The 18,480-nt window shown below is 40.2% G+C and overlaps 1 protein-coding gene across 1 annotated transcript in view; it reads right to left on the bottom strand.

Moving 5' to 3' along the window:
* The window catches only part of LOC103805256 (ras GTPase-activating-like protein IQGAP1), a gene marked incomplete at both ends in the record, with an annotated part of 25,054 nt that overhangs the window by 371 nt on the left and 6,203 nt on the right, over positions 1 to 18,480 (bottom strand). The window contains 8 exons of the mRNA XM_009077900.1: positions 682 to 845; positions 1,388 to 1,478; positions 2,152 to 2,330; positions 2,733 to 2,846; positions 3,893 to 3,960; positions 5,230 to 5,306; positions 6,962 to 7,039; positions 7,409 to 7,565. Coding sequence (XP_009076148.1) covers positions 682 to 845; positions 1,388 to 1,478; positions 2,152 to 2,330; positions 2,733 to 2,846; positions 3,893 to 3,960; positions 5,230 to 5,306; positions 6,962 to 7,039; positions 7,409 to 7,565 — 928 coding nt within the window. The remainder of the gene's footprint in view (positions 1 to 681; positions 846 to 1,387; positions 1,479 to 2,151; positions 2,331 to 2,732; positions 2,847 to 3,892; positions 3,961 to 5,229; positions 5,307 to 6,961; positions 7,040 to 7,408; positions 7,566 to 18,480) is intronic.

Here is an 18,480-nt window from a genome sequence, read left to right as displayed (position 1 = left end):
GGAGTGAAATTACTACTTGTGTAGTTTGGCATGAAGCGACACATTAATTAATGCTCTGTTCTACCTCTGAGCAACTAAAGACTTTGCAGAACATCAAAATGGACAATATGCAGCTTTGGCTTCTTGGACTATATGTACCACACTAACAGAAATACAAACAGAAAATTATATTGAATGACTGGGGAGCAGAACATCTTGAATAACTTGGATAGCATCCCAGAATCATTTAGGTTGGAAAAGACCCTTGAGATCATTGAGTCCAACCGTAAGCCTAATTCCCCAAAGTCTACCACTAAACCAGGCCCCGAAGTGCTATGCCCACAAGCAGTGTATGGTTGTATTCTCCACAGTGAAAGTAGTTTATGTTTGTCTGAAAGGTGTTTATAAATTGTAACAGTTCTATACACATAAGTTAGTATTTTAGGGTTTGGTTAAAGTATTTTAATGATACATGCACATACATACAAACATTATGCATATGAAAGATATGCAGAGATAAAAGCTAACTGACAGACAGGCTTAACAAATGCTTTTGTCTCTTAGCACTAACTCTTTCTAACCAACACTGAACTGTAATGCAGCTATATAGCAAGTGATTAGTACACAGTCGTACAGTGAAAGGCACAGGCAGGGTGAAAACCCACGAATCAGGGGAATCTAGTAATCTACACTTTTCCATACCTCCTGTTTCTGTTGCCTATCACTCAAAAACTGCTTGAAATACCAGTCACAATTTTCTCGTAGCAATCCTCGGAGGCCCAGGGCTGGTGTTGTCAAAGCTTCATACAGTGCTAATGCATCTCCTTGCTCCAGAGCCAGGTCAATCTTCGATATGGCTGCATGTGCTAGCAACAACAAAACAAGAGTTTGGCAAGAAATGTGAAATGAGGAAGTCCCATGGTTTACATAACTTACCACCCAGGAAGAAATACTCTTAGACCTGGTAGATCGCGAGTTAGGTATATAATCCAAATGGAAGACTTCCAAAGTCAACTACAAAGCAGTACTTGAGAAAGGGGCTGATGGCTGGAAATAGCATGCATTATTCAAGATGAAGAACTGGAGGGACCAGCAACATGGACAACCCATTTCCAAAAGGAAATGCAGCAGAAGTTGGAGTGAATTAAGCTTACAACTATGTACTAATAGTGAGTAAAACAAAACAACAACAACAAAAAAAAACCCTAATCAAACAACAACAAAAAAACCAACACAACCCCAAAAACCAAAATATCCTACCACTAAAACACCTCACAAAAACAGGGGAGTTGCCTTTAACTTTTGTTAGCATTCCAGAAAAAACATGTTCATATTACAGAGAAAGAGGAGAAGCACAGATATTGAAGTACTCCCTTAATCAGGACTATTACTTTAATATGATACCTACCATTCACTTTATTGATGTTGCCCTGAATCTCAGCTTGAGTCAGAAGTTCTTCATAGACATCTCTCTCTCTATCTGAATTTTCTGAGGCAATCTGAAGATGAAATAAAAACTAATCAGTGTTTCTACAATTTCCTTCACCCTCACAGATTTTCTAACTGAAAAGGTCAGGGAGGTTAACTGTTTATCTATATAGAGCTGTGATAGCTAATCTATGACCTATCTCTACACATGCAAAAATAGGTCCTAGACACAAATACATTTAAAGTAAGTATAGTCACACCCTGCTACAGCCAGCCTAGAAACACTTTATTCCAATGTAATGGCTCTAAATGAACACACAGGAGAGCTCCAGAACATAGAAAGCAGTACACAGAGCTAGGCATACGATATATAGTGTTCTAAAACAACGTTATCACTTCTGACATCAGTCAGTTTGGATCATCATTCCGTTGTTAGGACAACAAATCTATATTATAGGAAAATCAAGGGAGGCACCCCCAACATAAAGAGGCTGATATGAATTCTGTATCTGTGTGGCCCATATTTTAGGCAGCTAAACAGGCTGCCACAGCTAACTGCTGCCTGTCTTCTACAGTAGGAAGACAGGTTACTGGGGAACGTATCAGAATACCACCAGAAGCAAATCCACCTAATGCTATGCACATACAGAACTATAACAAACACTCTGAGTTCCCCACAGTCTACACGGTAATACAAAATAGCAATGCATCCAAATAGTTGGTTTGAAAGAAGAACTGATCTACCCTATTTTTAGCATTTTCCATCTTATCTTGCTTTGCTCTGTAGAGTGTGTCTTGGTACGTGGATTCCAGTCGATCATCAAGATTTATTAGCATAGCATTAGGGTTCTTCATTGCCATAAGAGTGTCAGCTGGAACCTGATGGTCAATTGCTTCATTAATGGCAATGACTGCAGCATGTACTGAAAAACAAGTCACAGGCTGACAGTTAATCCCAAACACAACAGCTCTGTTAAAAATCAAGAATTTATCTGAGAAGTGCAAAAGAATTATCTGGAAATTAACTAGAAAGCCAAAGAATTATCAAAGTATCTCTCTTTCCACCGTGGCTTTGTGTTCTTGAAAAAAGCAGCAGCCTACTTTCTAGTATGATACTCTAAATAGTTGAATCATCATGTTCCAGAAAGAAGATTGAAAAAATACATGAGGGAAAGAATAAAAACTTCTTCCCAGCCTTCCAAAAGGCCTATCAAAAAGGACTGCCCTAGCTGTAAAACAGGGGCCATTAAAACCAACATTTAATTGAAAAAGACCAGTCTGATCTGCAGATTTGAATAATCAAACAAAACTCCCATTTTCCTTACATGCTGCTTCATCCACAGAAAGTTCATTTGCAAGAATTCCTCCTATCTTGCTGAAGGCAGGCATCTGAATACCATACTTCTCCAGTTCAAGCCTCATATTACTGATTTCCTCCTCTGAAACATACATTAAAACAGTGTTACACAGACATAACTACATTATCACTGCTTTACTAACTGCTGCTAGAAAAAAAATTAGGACAGCTGCGATAAATTCCAATTACTGTTTCAATAATACTTTGAATGTAAGTCATTAGGCAAAAGAAAATAAATGAAAACTGGAAAAACATTTTGCACACTTTGCTAAAATCTGCATTTTTTCCAGGAACTCTTTTGGCGATATTCAGTAGGCTTTCTCTCTAGAAAAAACACCCGACTCTCACGAGGAGCTGAAAACAGACTCCATTCTGAGGTACCTCAACTGTGGTTGCCAACAGGTCAGGAAAATGCACAGGCAGTAGTTTACAATTTTCTTTTTCCTCCACAGAGAGACTACACTGAGAGAAGCAAATGGAGGGTATCGAGACATGCAGTTGGTAAATACCATAAAACTCGAAAAGAGTTAATAGTTTATCATTTTATAGGTACAATCAACAACTGCTTTGCAAGGAAATAAAGCTTACACACCTTTTAAATCAGATAGATGCATGCCCTCAGGCAAGAACCTCACTAATGCAAAACACAGAACTGGACATTTTGGCAAAAATTAAGGAAGAAGGCATGTGGACACAGGACTTTTGTGCTGGCATCTCCTGCAGCAAATCAGCAGGCAAATGCCTCCTCAGTTGATGGCACATCCAAACTGTCACTGGAGGTCAAAACTGCTTACCAAGTTCCCAACTGAAAACTTTCCCAAGGGGATGGATGCAAGGCTTAAGCATCTTACAGTGGTGACAAGAAAGCAAAGACATTGTTATTTGCAAAAGTAATGATTAGTGAACCAATGGCTACTTAACAGCCTGGCTCAGAAGCATCCAAATCAAACCTTTTCCTTAAATTACTAGGACTCCTCACAGCCATTAATTTTTAGTTTAATTTGTATTTAGGATGTCAACAGTAACAGTCCTTTAATTGATCCAAACAACAGTTCAACAATTGGCCTAGTAGAGTATGAGATAAAGGCAGCACACATCAGTGTTGGGTTTTGGGGATTTCTTTTTTACCTGTGAAGTCCACCTTGCCATATAAATCCTGAATCTGGGGGGCAAGACCCAATTTGAAAAGGTACAGGCTAGAAAAGAAAATAAACAAGTAATTAGAACTAGTAATTTTTCTTTGGAGTTCTGACAATGATATAATTTTAGGAGATACAGATTCAAGAACAGATAAGCCAATGTAACAGCTGATAATCACCAAAATGGTGAGCTGACTCCTCTTTTCCCCCCTCAGCTGAACGTAACTGGTCCACCACTCTGAAGTCTCCACAGAATTACAAAACGGTTGTGGCTAGAAGATCACTCTCAAGTTTATCTTGTTCCAGCTCCCTCTTCAAAACAGGTCACGTAGGATCGAGTTTCCCAGGATCATGTCCAAATGGCTTTTGAGTATCACCAGAGCCATTCCTTGGTCATCCTCACACTGTTTCCTAATGTTCAGAGAGACCTTCCTGTGGTTCCGACTGTGCCAGTTGCCTCTTGTAATGTCATGGGACATCTTTGCATCCTCCTTTCAGACAGCTTCACATATTGCTGAGATTCCCAGAGCCATCTGTTCTCTAGGCTGAATAGTCCCAACTCTCTCAGCCTTTCTTGGTAGGAGAGATCCTCTAGTCCATTAACCATTTTAGTGACCCTTCCTTCAACTCTCTCCAGCATGTTTGTGTATCTCTTATACCGGAAAGCCCAGACCCAGACCCAGGGCTGCAGGTGTGGCCTCACTGGCAGTGAGTAGAAGGGAAGTATCCACTAAGCAGATGTGGCTTACTAAAATGGGGTTAATGTATTCACCTGGAGTCTGATGAGAAATGGAACTGCTACAAAGGAGGGGTGAATCCATGCAGCTAAGTATGAACAGGACTGCGAAAAAGAGAAGCAACTCCTCTATTTTTTGCCTGTCATGCCACCTCAGCACAGATCACAGAATCACAGAAAGGCTTGGGTTAGAAGGGACCTTAAAGATCATCTAGTCCCAACCCACTCCCATCCAACCTGGCCTAGAACAATTCCAGAGATGGGGCTGCCACAGCTTCTCTGGGCAACCTGCCTCACTATCTTCTTAGTTAAAGAATGTCTAGCTCTGCCTCAGACAGCAGGGAAGCTGAAAATTGGAATGGAAAGACAGTAATCACAACATCTTGGCTTGCTCTTTTTCCTTCAGCATCCAATTTGGCCACTGTCAAGGCAAAATTCTGGCTTCGTGGATCTTTGCTTTGACCTGGTAAGACTGTTCTGCTAGAAAATTCACCCTCATCTAGCCTCCAGTTCAGCTCTGTCTCCTCTAACTTTTCAGACTTACAGAAAGATTTCAAGGAGCAGTAAGATTTCTGTCTAGTATGTCTTACCTGAGTGCATGAATACAATAGATACAGCGTGGCATGTTCTTGCGATCATAGATATCTGTAGTTTCTGGGTAGAATATCTAAAGATAAAACGAAGTTATCAGTCTGAATTATACTCACTCTATATAGCCATAAATAAGCCAAATTCTTCCTCAGTATGCTGATGAAATAGCCCATGGAACAAAATCCTTCAAGCTTCTCTGCCCTGGACCAACATTTCTCCTACCTGAAGTGTCAATCCTTCCTTTTGTTTCTAACACCCAAACCAAGGCTCCCCTTTTCCTGCCAAGTTCTACACACATGGATGGAGAGAACCTTTCTTCTGTGTGCACAGCAAGATAGCGGGTCATGAGGTATTAGGGAGGACTTTGGTGAAAGCCAATTGATGAAAAAAATACTTATGGCAGAAAACAGAAAAAGAGGAATTTGTTTGGATTAAATTGGGTTGAGAAGCAAGAGAAAAGACAGTGACAAAGAGAAACTCAGACCAGCACTGAGGTGCTCTGCGTATTACATTTTCAGCTAGCTAGACCTAAAAGGTTGGAGTGGATGATCTCAGAGGTCTTTTCCAATCTAATTTATTCTGTGATTCAAAAGCTTCAGAGAATCTCAAGCACAAAGTTTAACAAAAGGTGTTAATACGAAGTCTCAATCAATTCAGAAGTACTGACAAGGTATGTTATTTTCTAGTTATTGGAAGGTTCCTTGCTGCTGCTGCCTTTGAGCACAAAATAGCATTGCTTTCTGTAAAGGCAAGAGCAACTGAAGGACCTTCAATTCCACAGCATCAGTTCCCTGGCTCTTCTGCACGGAAAAATACTTAAAGTACCAGTATCTCTTGTCAATGTACTGGACTCCAGCCCAGTTTCTTTAACATCTTCTCACATATTTACTTCCACCCAAGACCCACTTACACCTAAAAATCTTACTTATACTTGGCACTTCATGTCTCTCTGACTCCTTGTTTATTTTCACCTAACCACCTTAACAGCATATTTCAGTTTTGCCTAATTCCAAATGTGTTCCTGTAAAATCATCCTAAATCCCAGGAAGGCTCAACTAGTAAATCACAACAAGTTATTTTAAAACCTTTGCCGAAAATGAACTGCTCGATCTGCAAGCACAAACGTAAAGACAACATACATCATGTTAAGCTACACAGTGCCAGTTTTGGTGACACTAAACAATCTACAGAAAAACTTGACTATCAGCCCAATACTACCACAGTTCCACATAACTTCAGGCAGCTGTGTTTATTAGCTCAGAGACATTTATCTGGCCATATCTCTAGTCAAGCCAATAATTTATATTTGATTAATCCACAACAGGAACATTTCAACTTGACATGAAAATTTCACAGGGACATCTGAAGAAACAGAGAGCTTAGTAGATTCTGCTGTGCTGCTTCATTTAGCACAGATTTCTGAAAAAACTTCCAAGATCAAACTGTAGCTCAGATACTGCTCAAGAGAATGCATGGCAAGAACAATGTAATGCAGATGTTATGCAAGATTAGTAATATTAAAGATATGGTACAAAAGGATAAATTATTTTGCTCCTAATCATTCTCACACACATAGCAGAATGATATCTTCCAGCAAGTTTTAGAAGAGAATTTCTGTAAGGATACAAATCTGGAAAATTAACTAGATTAAGTATGCTGATTTTTGTACAACGCAGAATATAAAGTTTTTTAGAGGTTATTTATTTATTCAGATGTACAACATAGAATTACCTTGGGGAGACCAATCTCAGACATGGCATTCAGCCACTGGATGACATTATCTGTGTGTCGGAAGTGGAGACCAGTTGCCTGAAATAAAAATAGGCAGGAACAAGGGAGAGGGCAGTAAGAAACAAAATACCATGGCTGCCAAGAACAGCAGAGAGGTTCATTAAGACAGACAGTGAAATCAGCAGTTTTGTAGAAAAGAAGTCAAAAGCCTTCTATATATGATTATATTGACTATGTATGACAAATTCATTCACCTAAGTGCAAGCTTAGATATAAAGCCAAGAGTCCACCCACCCCCTTAATTAACCATCGTTTCAGAGTGAAGTTGGAGCCTCTCAGGTAAGACTAATATAAACTTTCTGCTTATTTGCTCGCAGTACCTCCTTTTGTACATTTACCTATATTAGATGCCTATATAAAGAAGTATCCATGGTCAACAGCACTCACCTTGTATCTAGTCTGTTCCCTATCATAGATTTTCTTCACAGAAACTACTTTAGGGGAGAAAAAGTTTCCAAGTTTGGCCAGGTAGACTCCATTTCTCAATCCTTCTTCCAGCTCTGTTGTGGGAGGCAGGTCCTCATTCAAACAGGCCTCCATCCATCTGGAAGAGGAAGAACAATAAAGCTGGTCCCATGAGTCTATTTCCAATTTATGCTAAGTTGAGGGTTTATGAACATAAACCCATGACAAGTTTCATGCTGCTACTGCTGTCATACTCTAGCATACCATGCACTTAGCACTAGGGGTTGAAAATGGATAAAGCACTACCACACAATGCAGGTCATTAAAAAGCTCATCAGTAAAGTTCTTCATACAAAATATTAAGGAGAAATACAGTTTATCAGTTCATCAGCCAGAATTTCAAAAATAATTAGATAACATCTCATCTTCATGTTTCTCCTTCAGTTCATTATTCGGTTGTTACTGGTCTAGACATAGTGGCCAGCCTGTCCTTTTAACTAACTTACATCTTCCTCTTGAGTACAGATTATCTCACAAGCATTTCTTTACTCTCATTAGGCATTTGGTAGTTATTCCATGACTTTGTGCCACTTGCTCGGGCCCTTTTAACTGATCTCATAGAGAAGCCCTGTAACATATACAGAATCATAGAATGGTTTGGGTAACCTTAAGGTAACTTTAAAGATCATGTAGTTCCAACCTTCTTGTGAACAAGGACACCTTTTACTAGACCAGGTAGTAGAGCTAGCTCTCATTAGGCATTTGGTAGTTATTCCATGACTTTGTGCCACTTGCTCGGGCCCTTTTAACTGATCTCATAGAGAAGCCCTGTAACATATACAGAATCATAGAATGGTTTGGGTAACCTTAAGGTAACTTTAAAGATCATGTAGTTCCAACCTTCTTGTGAACAAGGACACCTTTTACTAGACCAGGTAGTAGAGCTAGAGGAGCGCTCCATCCATATTCCTGTCCTTGTAACAAGTCATTTTCCTTTATCTTGTTGCCTTCCATCTCATTTAACTGTGTCAGAGATTGTCATTACAAAAATAAAGACTACAGCAAATAACTGGAAAAATCCCTGTTCTCAAAACAGAGGTGCACCTTGCTATTTCTTCTGTACGAGCTACCAGAGGCTGCATACTGCAAGCTCAGCCACAGCTTCTTCTAAAGATGACATGCTCCCTGGCTGCTCTGTTCTCTAGAAAAGGGAGCTGCACAGTCACAGGCCACTTTCTATAGCATCTTACTTAGATCGTGCCTCACTTGCAGCTCAACTCTAGAGCTCTTACAGGACAGATGAGCCTTGGATCCAACAAGATCACAGAAGAGTGGCTTTCAAGAAAACAGTGGCCCAGAATAGCAACAGTCCACACGACAAAACAGAGCTAACAGCATAACATAAGCAAGGTTAGTAATTTGGCTCACAAAGATGATAAGCCCACATCACTGGGACTGATCTGAAACACAGGCATGTAGACAATCCTGCTTGAACCCAGGGAACAGAATTTTAATATTCTAAATACTGTTTCAGATACATACTGTCAACTATTTAGCTCCATATTAATCCAGGCAAAATACCAGGAAACCATCATACTGGATGCAAGTGATAACAGATTAAATGAATAATGGCAGTGAATTAACACAATTTCATACATATTATGAACTAACAGACATCTCCAAGCAGTGTTTTCATGGGGATTCATTGAATGGTACTGTTTCTAATGCATTTTGGCATGTATGTGTGCTACACCTCCTCTTTCAGTTTTTCAGGAGGCTGACAAAATTAGGTAATTAGAGGATCACACCAACATTAGCATAACTGCCATCCACAACCATGCTATTACTACTGGTTTTATGCATACAACACTGATGAGACTAACCTTGTCATTGTGATCTCCATTTTTTCAAGCTGGAGAGCAGCAATAAGAGGGGAAAGAAGTTTTTGATTAGCTAAGATAATACTTCACAGTGAGAGGTCTGAACAATGCAACATATTCAGTTTGTTGAAATACAGTCAGAGCAGCAGCTTGGTGCTTTGGTAACAGACTGAAATCAAACGACAAACAGTAGTCACTGACATCAACCTGTTCCACCTTTTCTGATACCAGCACCAAATCTAAGGCAGGAGCACGTGAGCCACACATGGATCAGCTTCTGAACCACCAATGTTCAGTCCAATACACAAGGCTCAATCGAAAGAGCTAAAAATTGCTTAACTTGCAATATCTGAGAAGACGACAGAGTAAGCAACCTTTCTTTCTGACCTTAATGAGAAAATAATGTGATGATTTCTCTACAGTAATTTAGAAAAGTATTATAAACATAAAAATTAGTTTGCATTTTAGGGATACTTTTGCAGTTTATCTCAAGTACAGAACACTGTAGCAGTACATGACAGAGATGAGATGCATTCAAACTCCCCACAGACTTACATCTCTCCTGAGAAGGCAGCAAAAAGCATTTCAAATTACAGAAGATAAGTAGCTGTCAGTAAAAATGAAAAATCTCCCAGGCTCAAATATTTTAACTCTCAAAGGAAATAGAACTTTGACTAGTGCAGATATGCAGCCTTAGAGAATCTTAACTGTCTTGCCTGTATTCAGATTCAACTACCTCTAAGGTTTACCTTTTTTAACCTACCTCAGAGCTAGTCACGCTACCATAGCTCCTCCACTTTCATGTCTATTAGCACAAACAGAATGCTCCCTAAATATACATTTCTGATGTATGTTTCCAAAATACAGCACGGTACCAGCTGCTGAGAAAAAAAAACGAACTCGATTCCAGCCAAAACCAGGACAGTATCACACTTTCCTTCCTCATGTGACATAAATAGTGTTTTGTGACTTAAGACTGTCATATTTCCTCAGGTTAATTTTATAACTAGGAATGCAAAGACTCAAAGGGACTAATAATCAATCTGGTTGCCATAGCTTCTTGAATAGAATGTTCTCAAAGAAGCCTCCAGACAAATGAAAAATTGTAGATCATAAGACAGCTAAACTGGGAGAGCACTTTCAATCCCAAATGGGACACTACGACACTGTGGACTGCAGCCTGAGGTCAAGAAAAGGGAAGTCTGTAACCCAAAGCAGTACCTGGAAAAGCAACAAGGAGTAGTGTTTACCAGAAAGAAAAGGGTTCTGGGAACACCTGGCAAACTTCTGTACATAAGCTACAGAAAGAAACTAATTATTCTGAAAACTACTATTTTCCCAGGTTTTGCTGCTTTCCTCTCAAAAAACTTCATTGCTCTTAAACGTTAAGTTCTAGAAAAATGCAGATAGCAACTGAATATGTGGTAGAGAAAACGACTCTGGACCGTTATCCAAAAGATACTATCACTTGTATATCATAGACCATTACTACCAAAGACTCCTGAGAGGACAGAGAGCTACTCAAACCCTGCAAGAATCCAAATGATAGCAATAAGGTTCACAATACCTTCCCAAGCACCTTACTGGGAAATCAAAAAGAAAAAAAAAAACCAAACCACCCACTTTGTTCAGGCTAGAAGACCTAAAATGAAAGCAGAATGGATATGGGACCACACCAATTAATTAATGCCTTACAGAAGGACATAGAGGCAGCGAATTCTATTTAAGCATCTCCATAAAGTAAGACACATAGCCCACAATTACAACATAAGCTGTCTCAATGTACTCATACCTGTTGCAACAGGTTCCTAAGGGGGTGTTAATATACTGATAAAATTAGAGCAATTTACATACAATAACACTCCCACCTGGTGTGGCATTACTTAACCATTTGCTAGGTCAGAAGACAAAGCTACGCTTTCAGACAACATTATCCAGTACCTTCTATAGTTAAGGCTCATATAATTGTATTAAAATTAACACCTGTCATCATTAAAAGGCAGAAATACCTGTGGCATTTCCAGATCAACATGAGGAATGCATTTCTGAATGGGCGGGGGGGCAACAACCTCTACTCCCTTTAGACAGTAGGCATTAGAAAACATGCCATTTTCTAACCTTCCATCGGCCTACAATTTCAAGACAATGGTTCTTGTTCTTTTACACAGACCTAGCCCGTGGCTTTTTTCACTGAGGCCAAATACACTACCTGGGTCTGCACCTGGGGGTCATACTTCCACTGTGCTGCCTCAAGAGCGGCATTCTGGTACTTCTAGCAATTAAGAACTCTAAGAACATGAAGTATGTAATCCTGACACATCATGCTGAAGGACAAACAGTACCACTCGTATCAGTCCACAGAATGACACCACATTCTGCTTACTGCAAACCTCCCCAACTTCATTAGCAGGAAAACTGCAAACAGAACCTCAAGGTAAACTTCTGAGCCTCTAATTTGAGAGTGCTGGCCACAGAGTTCTTGATCATGGGGCAGAATCACACGAGTCTTCTCTTTGTAAGCATGTCAATGCCACAGCACTCCTTGCTTGCTTCTAGTGTACCCCTATCAACTACAATGCATAAGGCTGTTGTCTCCTCCCCCCAGAAGGCTGAATATGCTCTATTTCCTCCTGCAGGAGATTTAAACATGGACTAGAGGGGCATAGAGCTTGATTCTCTTTCCAAGTGCATGTGATTGTTAGCCTTCAGTCTCTCTAACACTGTCTGTATACTATACCAATAAATTTTAAGTAGAAAACAAGCCTGCCTAAACCTGTTCTCTACTAACACCGTGAAATGCTACGGCCTGGACAATAGGCCTAAGCCAGAGCTGACTTAGAGATGAAGCCTGTACTCCTTGCGAATAGTGCTTCATGTTTGTTAGTTAACTAAATCACTGAATGTAGAACATAGACATAGATAACCTTTGCATAGGCTCTGTACCTGTCCTAGACCATGCCACCTTCTACAAAATATCTTCTAGATAACCTTGGCACAGGCTATGTACTTGCCTGTGAAATATTTCCAAGGTCATGCCCTGTCTGTAATGTATCTTAGGACTCCACCACCCACATGCTCTGGCCATGCCTCAGCCTTGGGTGGTCGGAGGGGAGAGCCACCAGGGGTTTTCCACATCAGATCAAAACCAGCGCAGGTTATTTTTAGCCTGTTGATTTGGCCTATAAAATCTGGAGCCTCTCACAGTGACTTTGGACGCCTCAGCTCCGACACACTGTGTAGGATTTCCCAGTTGCCGGGAAAGGTTCTGGGAACCCTCGCTGCACTCAGGGGCTCCTCAGCGACTGCGGGTCTGGGGGATGGGAAAGCATTGGGGCAATTGGTGATGGATCTTTCTTAATCACTATTCTTTCCTGTTGTAGTAATCGTTAGGTGCGTTACCCTTTTTCTTGTCTTTGTTGTTGTTCATGCTGTTTGTATTAGAGCTTAGTAAACTAACATTACATGTAAATATATTGTTCATTTTTCTATTATCTTAAAACACCAATAGTAAAATAAGCCTATTCTTTTGGTTGGTGTCTGTGTTGTTTCTGTCATCCCTGTCAATTGGCAGAACACACCATTAGACTGCCTCACACATCTTCTTCTTCTATCCATGAACTAGGCAGGCTATTTGCTCAAATCATGTTCTTCAAACACATCTTCAGCATGTGATCTCCACATGCACACTCACACTGTGGGTACAAATTCCTGGAGCAGGGTAATTGTTTCTTCCAAAGTGCCTGGAGTATCAAGAAAATCAGCACTGAATACCTTTATGGTCTAACTTTGCAAAATATCATAACGCTGACACAAAAGTTCCTAAAGCTCCCTAGTCTGGGTCCGTAAAAAAAAAAAAAAAAGGCAAAATAATAGTTTTGTCCACAAGAAAAATCAATAGAAAATTTGCACTTGATCTACTAAAATCAAAGTGAAAAAACACAGCAGTAAAGACAAAAAAAATATTCATATGCTTCAGATTTTGGCAGTTAACCACCTAGTTTCACCATTCCAGAACATCTACATTTGGAAAAGCAAGGACTCATAACATAATGAACCTGTCCCTGTGTTGAAAAGGACTTTAATTAATGTGGAAAGTAGTTAGTTTCAAAAGATTTCTGACATGCAGTAAGTAATAGAATTTTCCTCAAGTAACAGGTTGTTGTAACATCTTATTCATGTGCCTGCTGTAACAGGAAAATTTGGCAGGAATCTGGCAGATGGCAGAAGACATGCAAGAAGAGGTCAGAACTCTGTGAAATGCAGTTTCAGTGACCACAGGAGAAGCAGCAGTCCACAGCTGGAAACGAGCCAGTGAACAATGCTAACCTGGCATTTGATTCATACTGCAGAAAAGACAACTTATGTCAGTGAAGACTTTCAGAGTAACAAGAACTCCTTTCAGAACAACAAAACCTCAATAAAAACTGCCTCCCTTTCGTTAACTCCCCACTGGGTTTGCTCATCCTCAGGGTCAGTATCTGCATAACACATCAATGTCTTTCACCCATCTTGTCTAGTACCCTGCAATGACACACAGAATTTCAAAGATCATCAGCCTTTGCCTGATAACTCATCCTACAGAGACAAGGCTCACATAAAGGGACTAAGGGATACCAGCACATTCCAGACAGCAGGTGTCCAAGCTAAAGGAAAGCACCAACAACACATCCTTCGAATTCCACTCTTCCAAGGTCATATGCAAATGGGGGGGCACAGGAGGGCTTTCACAGTGGTGGAACATTTGACATCCTGGGGAACATGACCATTATCAAGAGATACAGCGTTCAAGGTCAGCTACTTAAAACTCTTCCAAAGCAGGTAAATGTGAAATCACACCCATAGACACACGGGGCTTTGCTCCTATCAATATGACTTATTAACTCAGATACCATTGCAATTATTAAAATTACACCAGTAACTATCATAAAACAATCAGGACTGTAATTTGAAATACTCTATTGAGCAAGATCTGTTTCCTAATACACATTTTGACTGTTCATTGGTTTATAATTTTCTAGTTCTCTATCAAAAACAGCATTCTTAATTTCAATTTCAACTCAGATAGTTTTGAAAAATCTGACAAACTGAAATAGAAATTTAAATCTTTGTCACCAGTAACTATCATAAAACAATCAGGACTGTAATTTGAAATACTCTATTGAGCAAGATCTGTTTCCTAATACACATTTTGACTGTTCATTGGTTTATAATTTTCTAGTTCTCTATCAAAAACAGCATTCTTAATTTCAATTTCAACTCAGATAGTTTTGAAAAATCTGACAAACTGAAATAGAAATTTAAATCTTTGTCATCTGCCCCAGAAAAAGCTCTTTTTTTTTTCAAGTGAGGTCTAAAGCCAGTATCTACTGAACCTGTAATGTGGCAGACAAGCAGGAATTGCAGTTACACCCTTGTATAAAAACGTAGCAAAATACGCCAGACCTTGTAGAAGGGGAAGCTGATTGAACATGAAAACTGCAAAAAAATCCCCCCAGATTTCACTCATCTCACACTCACAAGCAATAGAAAGCATCTGGTGCCCAAGAAGTCTGTCCTGCAATCAGTCAAGCAGCAAAAGATGCTCAAGCTGTCCCCCCAGCAGTGGGCCATTACACCTGGCCCGACAACAAGCACCAGGAGGTCAATGACCTGTTCTCTTGTCATGGAGGGCAACAGACAGCAGTCATCAAGTTCTGCTCACATCTCCTGGGCACCTCCTCAGTTGGCAACGATATCCTGAATTTATAACCTACAGAGAGGCCTTTTCATACCCTTTGGTAACAGTCAGCAATGACTGTCTCTGTCCAGTTCCACCTCCACAACTCACCAGCATTTGTTCACATCTAAATGCTTCCATTCACATTCATTTAGCCCTTCTATTGCAATTCTTCACAGTGTGCCAAGGAAAAGAGGCATCATCATAGCGGCATCACAGCACAGGAAATCCTGTGGCCAGAGTGAAAGGCCAACACCTTTTTTTCCCTCCTCAACAGTGTCTGCACAAGCCATCTGAAACAATGTACAGTGCTACAACTTAAAGGCTTTTTCACCATTCCATACTGCTAACATCAAAGGTTTGGCATTTGTTGGACAAATCATACTAATAATTTTATTCAAAGAAGAGGGATCTCATACTCCAGCAGGTCATTGTGCATGACTGTGCAGACTTGGCAGAAATTCTCACAGAGGATCAGAAAAGAAAACTTGAAAACAGCCTCAGCTCTTCATCCAGTTCACCTGAGCAAGGGCATCAGACAGTCATGGGAAAATCCCCAACAAAAACTTCTCCTGAAAACAACTCATTCTCCCAAACTTTGAACAAAACAAGGAAGAAGCCTGGAAGATAAAAGACCTCTCAGAGAGGTAACAACCACAAAGTAAAATAAATCTATCACATCAGGAGTCTTCTCTTCTAGAAAAGTAGGTGGATACTTAAATGCCTTTCAGTAAGTTTTGCACAGGAAGACACACGGCCTCTCAAATGGAGAGCTAGGAAAACAAGTACTGCCACAGCTAAAAGCTCCCACAACATTCTCATTATCCACACAGATGTTTTCAATTCAAAGGTTAAAAAAAAGCAAAGAACTGGTGAGTAATCATTTCCAATGATTGATGTACCCTCCCCGGAAACATGCAGCTGAACCAAAGACCAGATCAATACTCTGGCATTTAAATCTTCCCTCCCCCACAAAAGTAAGTATGAGATTCCTCTTTGCTCCATTGCAAACACTGCCAACAACTGCCAACAACCTGTAAAAATTACCTTAGCTGCTCTTGCTGAAGAAGATACTATTGCATTTGCCAAAAAGGTTGTCATTTGTCCTGGAGAACTTTCAGATGAGTACCAAGCCCACAGTCATGAGGCACTTCATTATCACAAAGACAACAACCTTATTCAAACTAATTGACTTGATCACATACCATCAGAAGCTAAATAGGCCTAAACACTTGGAAGCTATAGCATCACTAAAGTTACCACACCTCAAGACTAACTTGATTTCTTGTAAATAAGGATGATTGAGAGAGATTCCACAGTACCCAACAGCCCAAAACTGTTAGTGACAGATACTCGCTTTGGTTATTTTGGGCTCCTCTCTTCTTGCATTACATACAAGATTACATTACATATTCCTTCAGAATCCACCCTCCAACCCTGGTCTCTGAACTGAACTCCATACAAACAGTTCTTTCATCCTGGCCTGCCACTCACTACTGTTTCCAGTGAGTCATAAAAAAAGTATCCGAAGTGAGGCAAAGACAGTGGCACTCCACCACTATCCTCTCCCTACCTCTCCACCCACTTCTCAGAAAAATACAGACACGTCCAACTGCATGAGATTATCAACAAAACAGCACAGGATTTGTAGGTAAGTATCTCTCCAAGTCCAAACAGGAGCTGATAAGAAGCCCCAGACAAAGTGGTGAGAGTTAAACAGAAGGTCCTTCAACTTACAACTCTTGACAATAAATTATTATTGTACTCGGTGCTGCTGAGGCCACACCTTGAGTACTTTGTGCAGTTCTGGGCCCCTAGTTCAGAAAGCATATTGAGGTGCTGGAGCAGGTCCAGAGCAGAGCAGCGAGGCTGGTGAAGGGACTGGAGCACAAGTGCCGTGAGGAGAGGCTGAGGGAGCTGGGGGTGTTCAGCCTGGAGAAGAGGAGGCTCAGGGGAGACCTTATCACCCTCTGCAACTCCCTGACAGGAGGTTGGAGTCAGGTGGGGGTTGGTCTCTTCTCCCAGCAACCAGCAGCAGGACAAGAGGGCACAGACTCAAGCTCTGCCAGGGGAGGGTTAGGTTGGATATTAGGAAGAGGTTTTTCCAGAGAGAGTGCTCAGGCATTGGAATGTGCTGCCCAGGGAGGTGGTGGATTCACCATCCCTGGAGGTTTTCAAGCTGAGACTGGATGTGGCCTTAGTGCCATGGGCTAGTAACGACAGGAGGGTTGGACTCCATGATCTTTGAGGTCTCTTCCAACCTGGTTGATTCTATGATTCTATTTATGAATATTCAAGGTCACAACCTAACACAGAACTTGCATTGTATCTGATAGAAGCAGAAAACAAACATAAAAGCCCACCATAAAAACATACACCTACAAAAAAACAACCAACCCAAAAAAACAGTACCTGACCAAATTTTCAAGTGGGAATCAAAGGGAAATACAAGAAAAGAAATAAAAAAATCCTTGATTAGACTGGAATTAAAAGACAAACCCTGTTTATGCCACACAAGAATAAGTTCTGCTATGTCAATTAGTGACCTTCTGACCCACTCACCTTATCTAGAGGAGTCACTTTTGGTGGGAATTATATAAGTCATTTTCAGCCAAATGCCAGTTCCTGGCATTGTGTGACTTCAGTTATACACAAAGATATCAGGACTCCTCACACAAAGATATTTACAAATACAAAAATTTATGAAGAAGCTCATTTATCTCCTGACTCTGCAACACTAAAAATCCAATCATACATCAATTTTATATATAGTCAGAAAATATAACCAAAGTATTTCCAGAATCCTAAGTTCAAATTAAACATGGGGAAAACCAGACAGATAAAATTCAGAGTACTCAGATTGTCTCCCATCTAAGTCTGAAGACCTCATCAATACAAGGAACACTTTCTTACATTCTACATTACAGGCTAATGACAAAATTACTGCAGATGTTTTCTAAATATAACTAATTCCATCTTTAGATCTTTTTCAGCATGCAACAGTGAGCAGCAAATATTACAGGGGGAATATTATGATCTGATAGATTACATATAGACACAGGCTGTCCTGCATAAAGCAAAATAGCCTTCACATATCCTAACTACAGAATGTCTCACATCTAGTCCGTGAACAGTTCAAGATCCACTGCATTTTCTAATCTTTTTCTGTTATTTACAAAACTGTAACAATTTCCTATGCTTCTGAGGTAACAAAATTAATTGCTAATAAATCACTGAAGGACACAAAACTGCAGCTGGCTGCATACACTCTGGACATTAGAATATGAATGCAAATAGAAATATTTCTAAAAGCTAAAAGAAATCCCATTCCACAAAGTCAGGTCTTCCTACATTGGGGGGGGGAGGGGAGGCAGGGAAAGGAATGGGGAAAAACAATGAGCTCAGATAAAAACCCAAATAATTCACACCTTGCTTGTTCCTTGAGAGAGACTTACACT

This window comes from Acanthisitta chloris, unplaced genomic scaffold (genome assembly GCF_000695815.1).
Source record: "Acanthisitta chloris isolate BGI_N310 unplaced genomic scaffold, ASM69581v1 scaffold24540, whole genome shotgun sequence".
Taxonomy (NCBI): domain Eukaryota; kingdom Metazoa; phylum Chordata; class Aves; order Passeriformes; family Acanthisittidae; genus Acanthisitta; species Acanthisitta chloris.
This window is presented reverse-complemented; position numbering and strand designations above follow the sequence as displayed.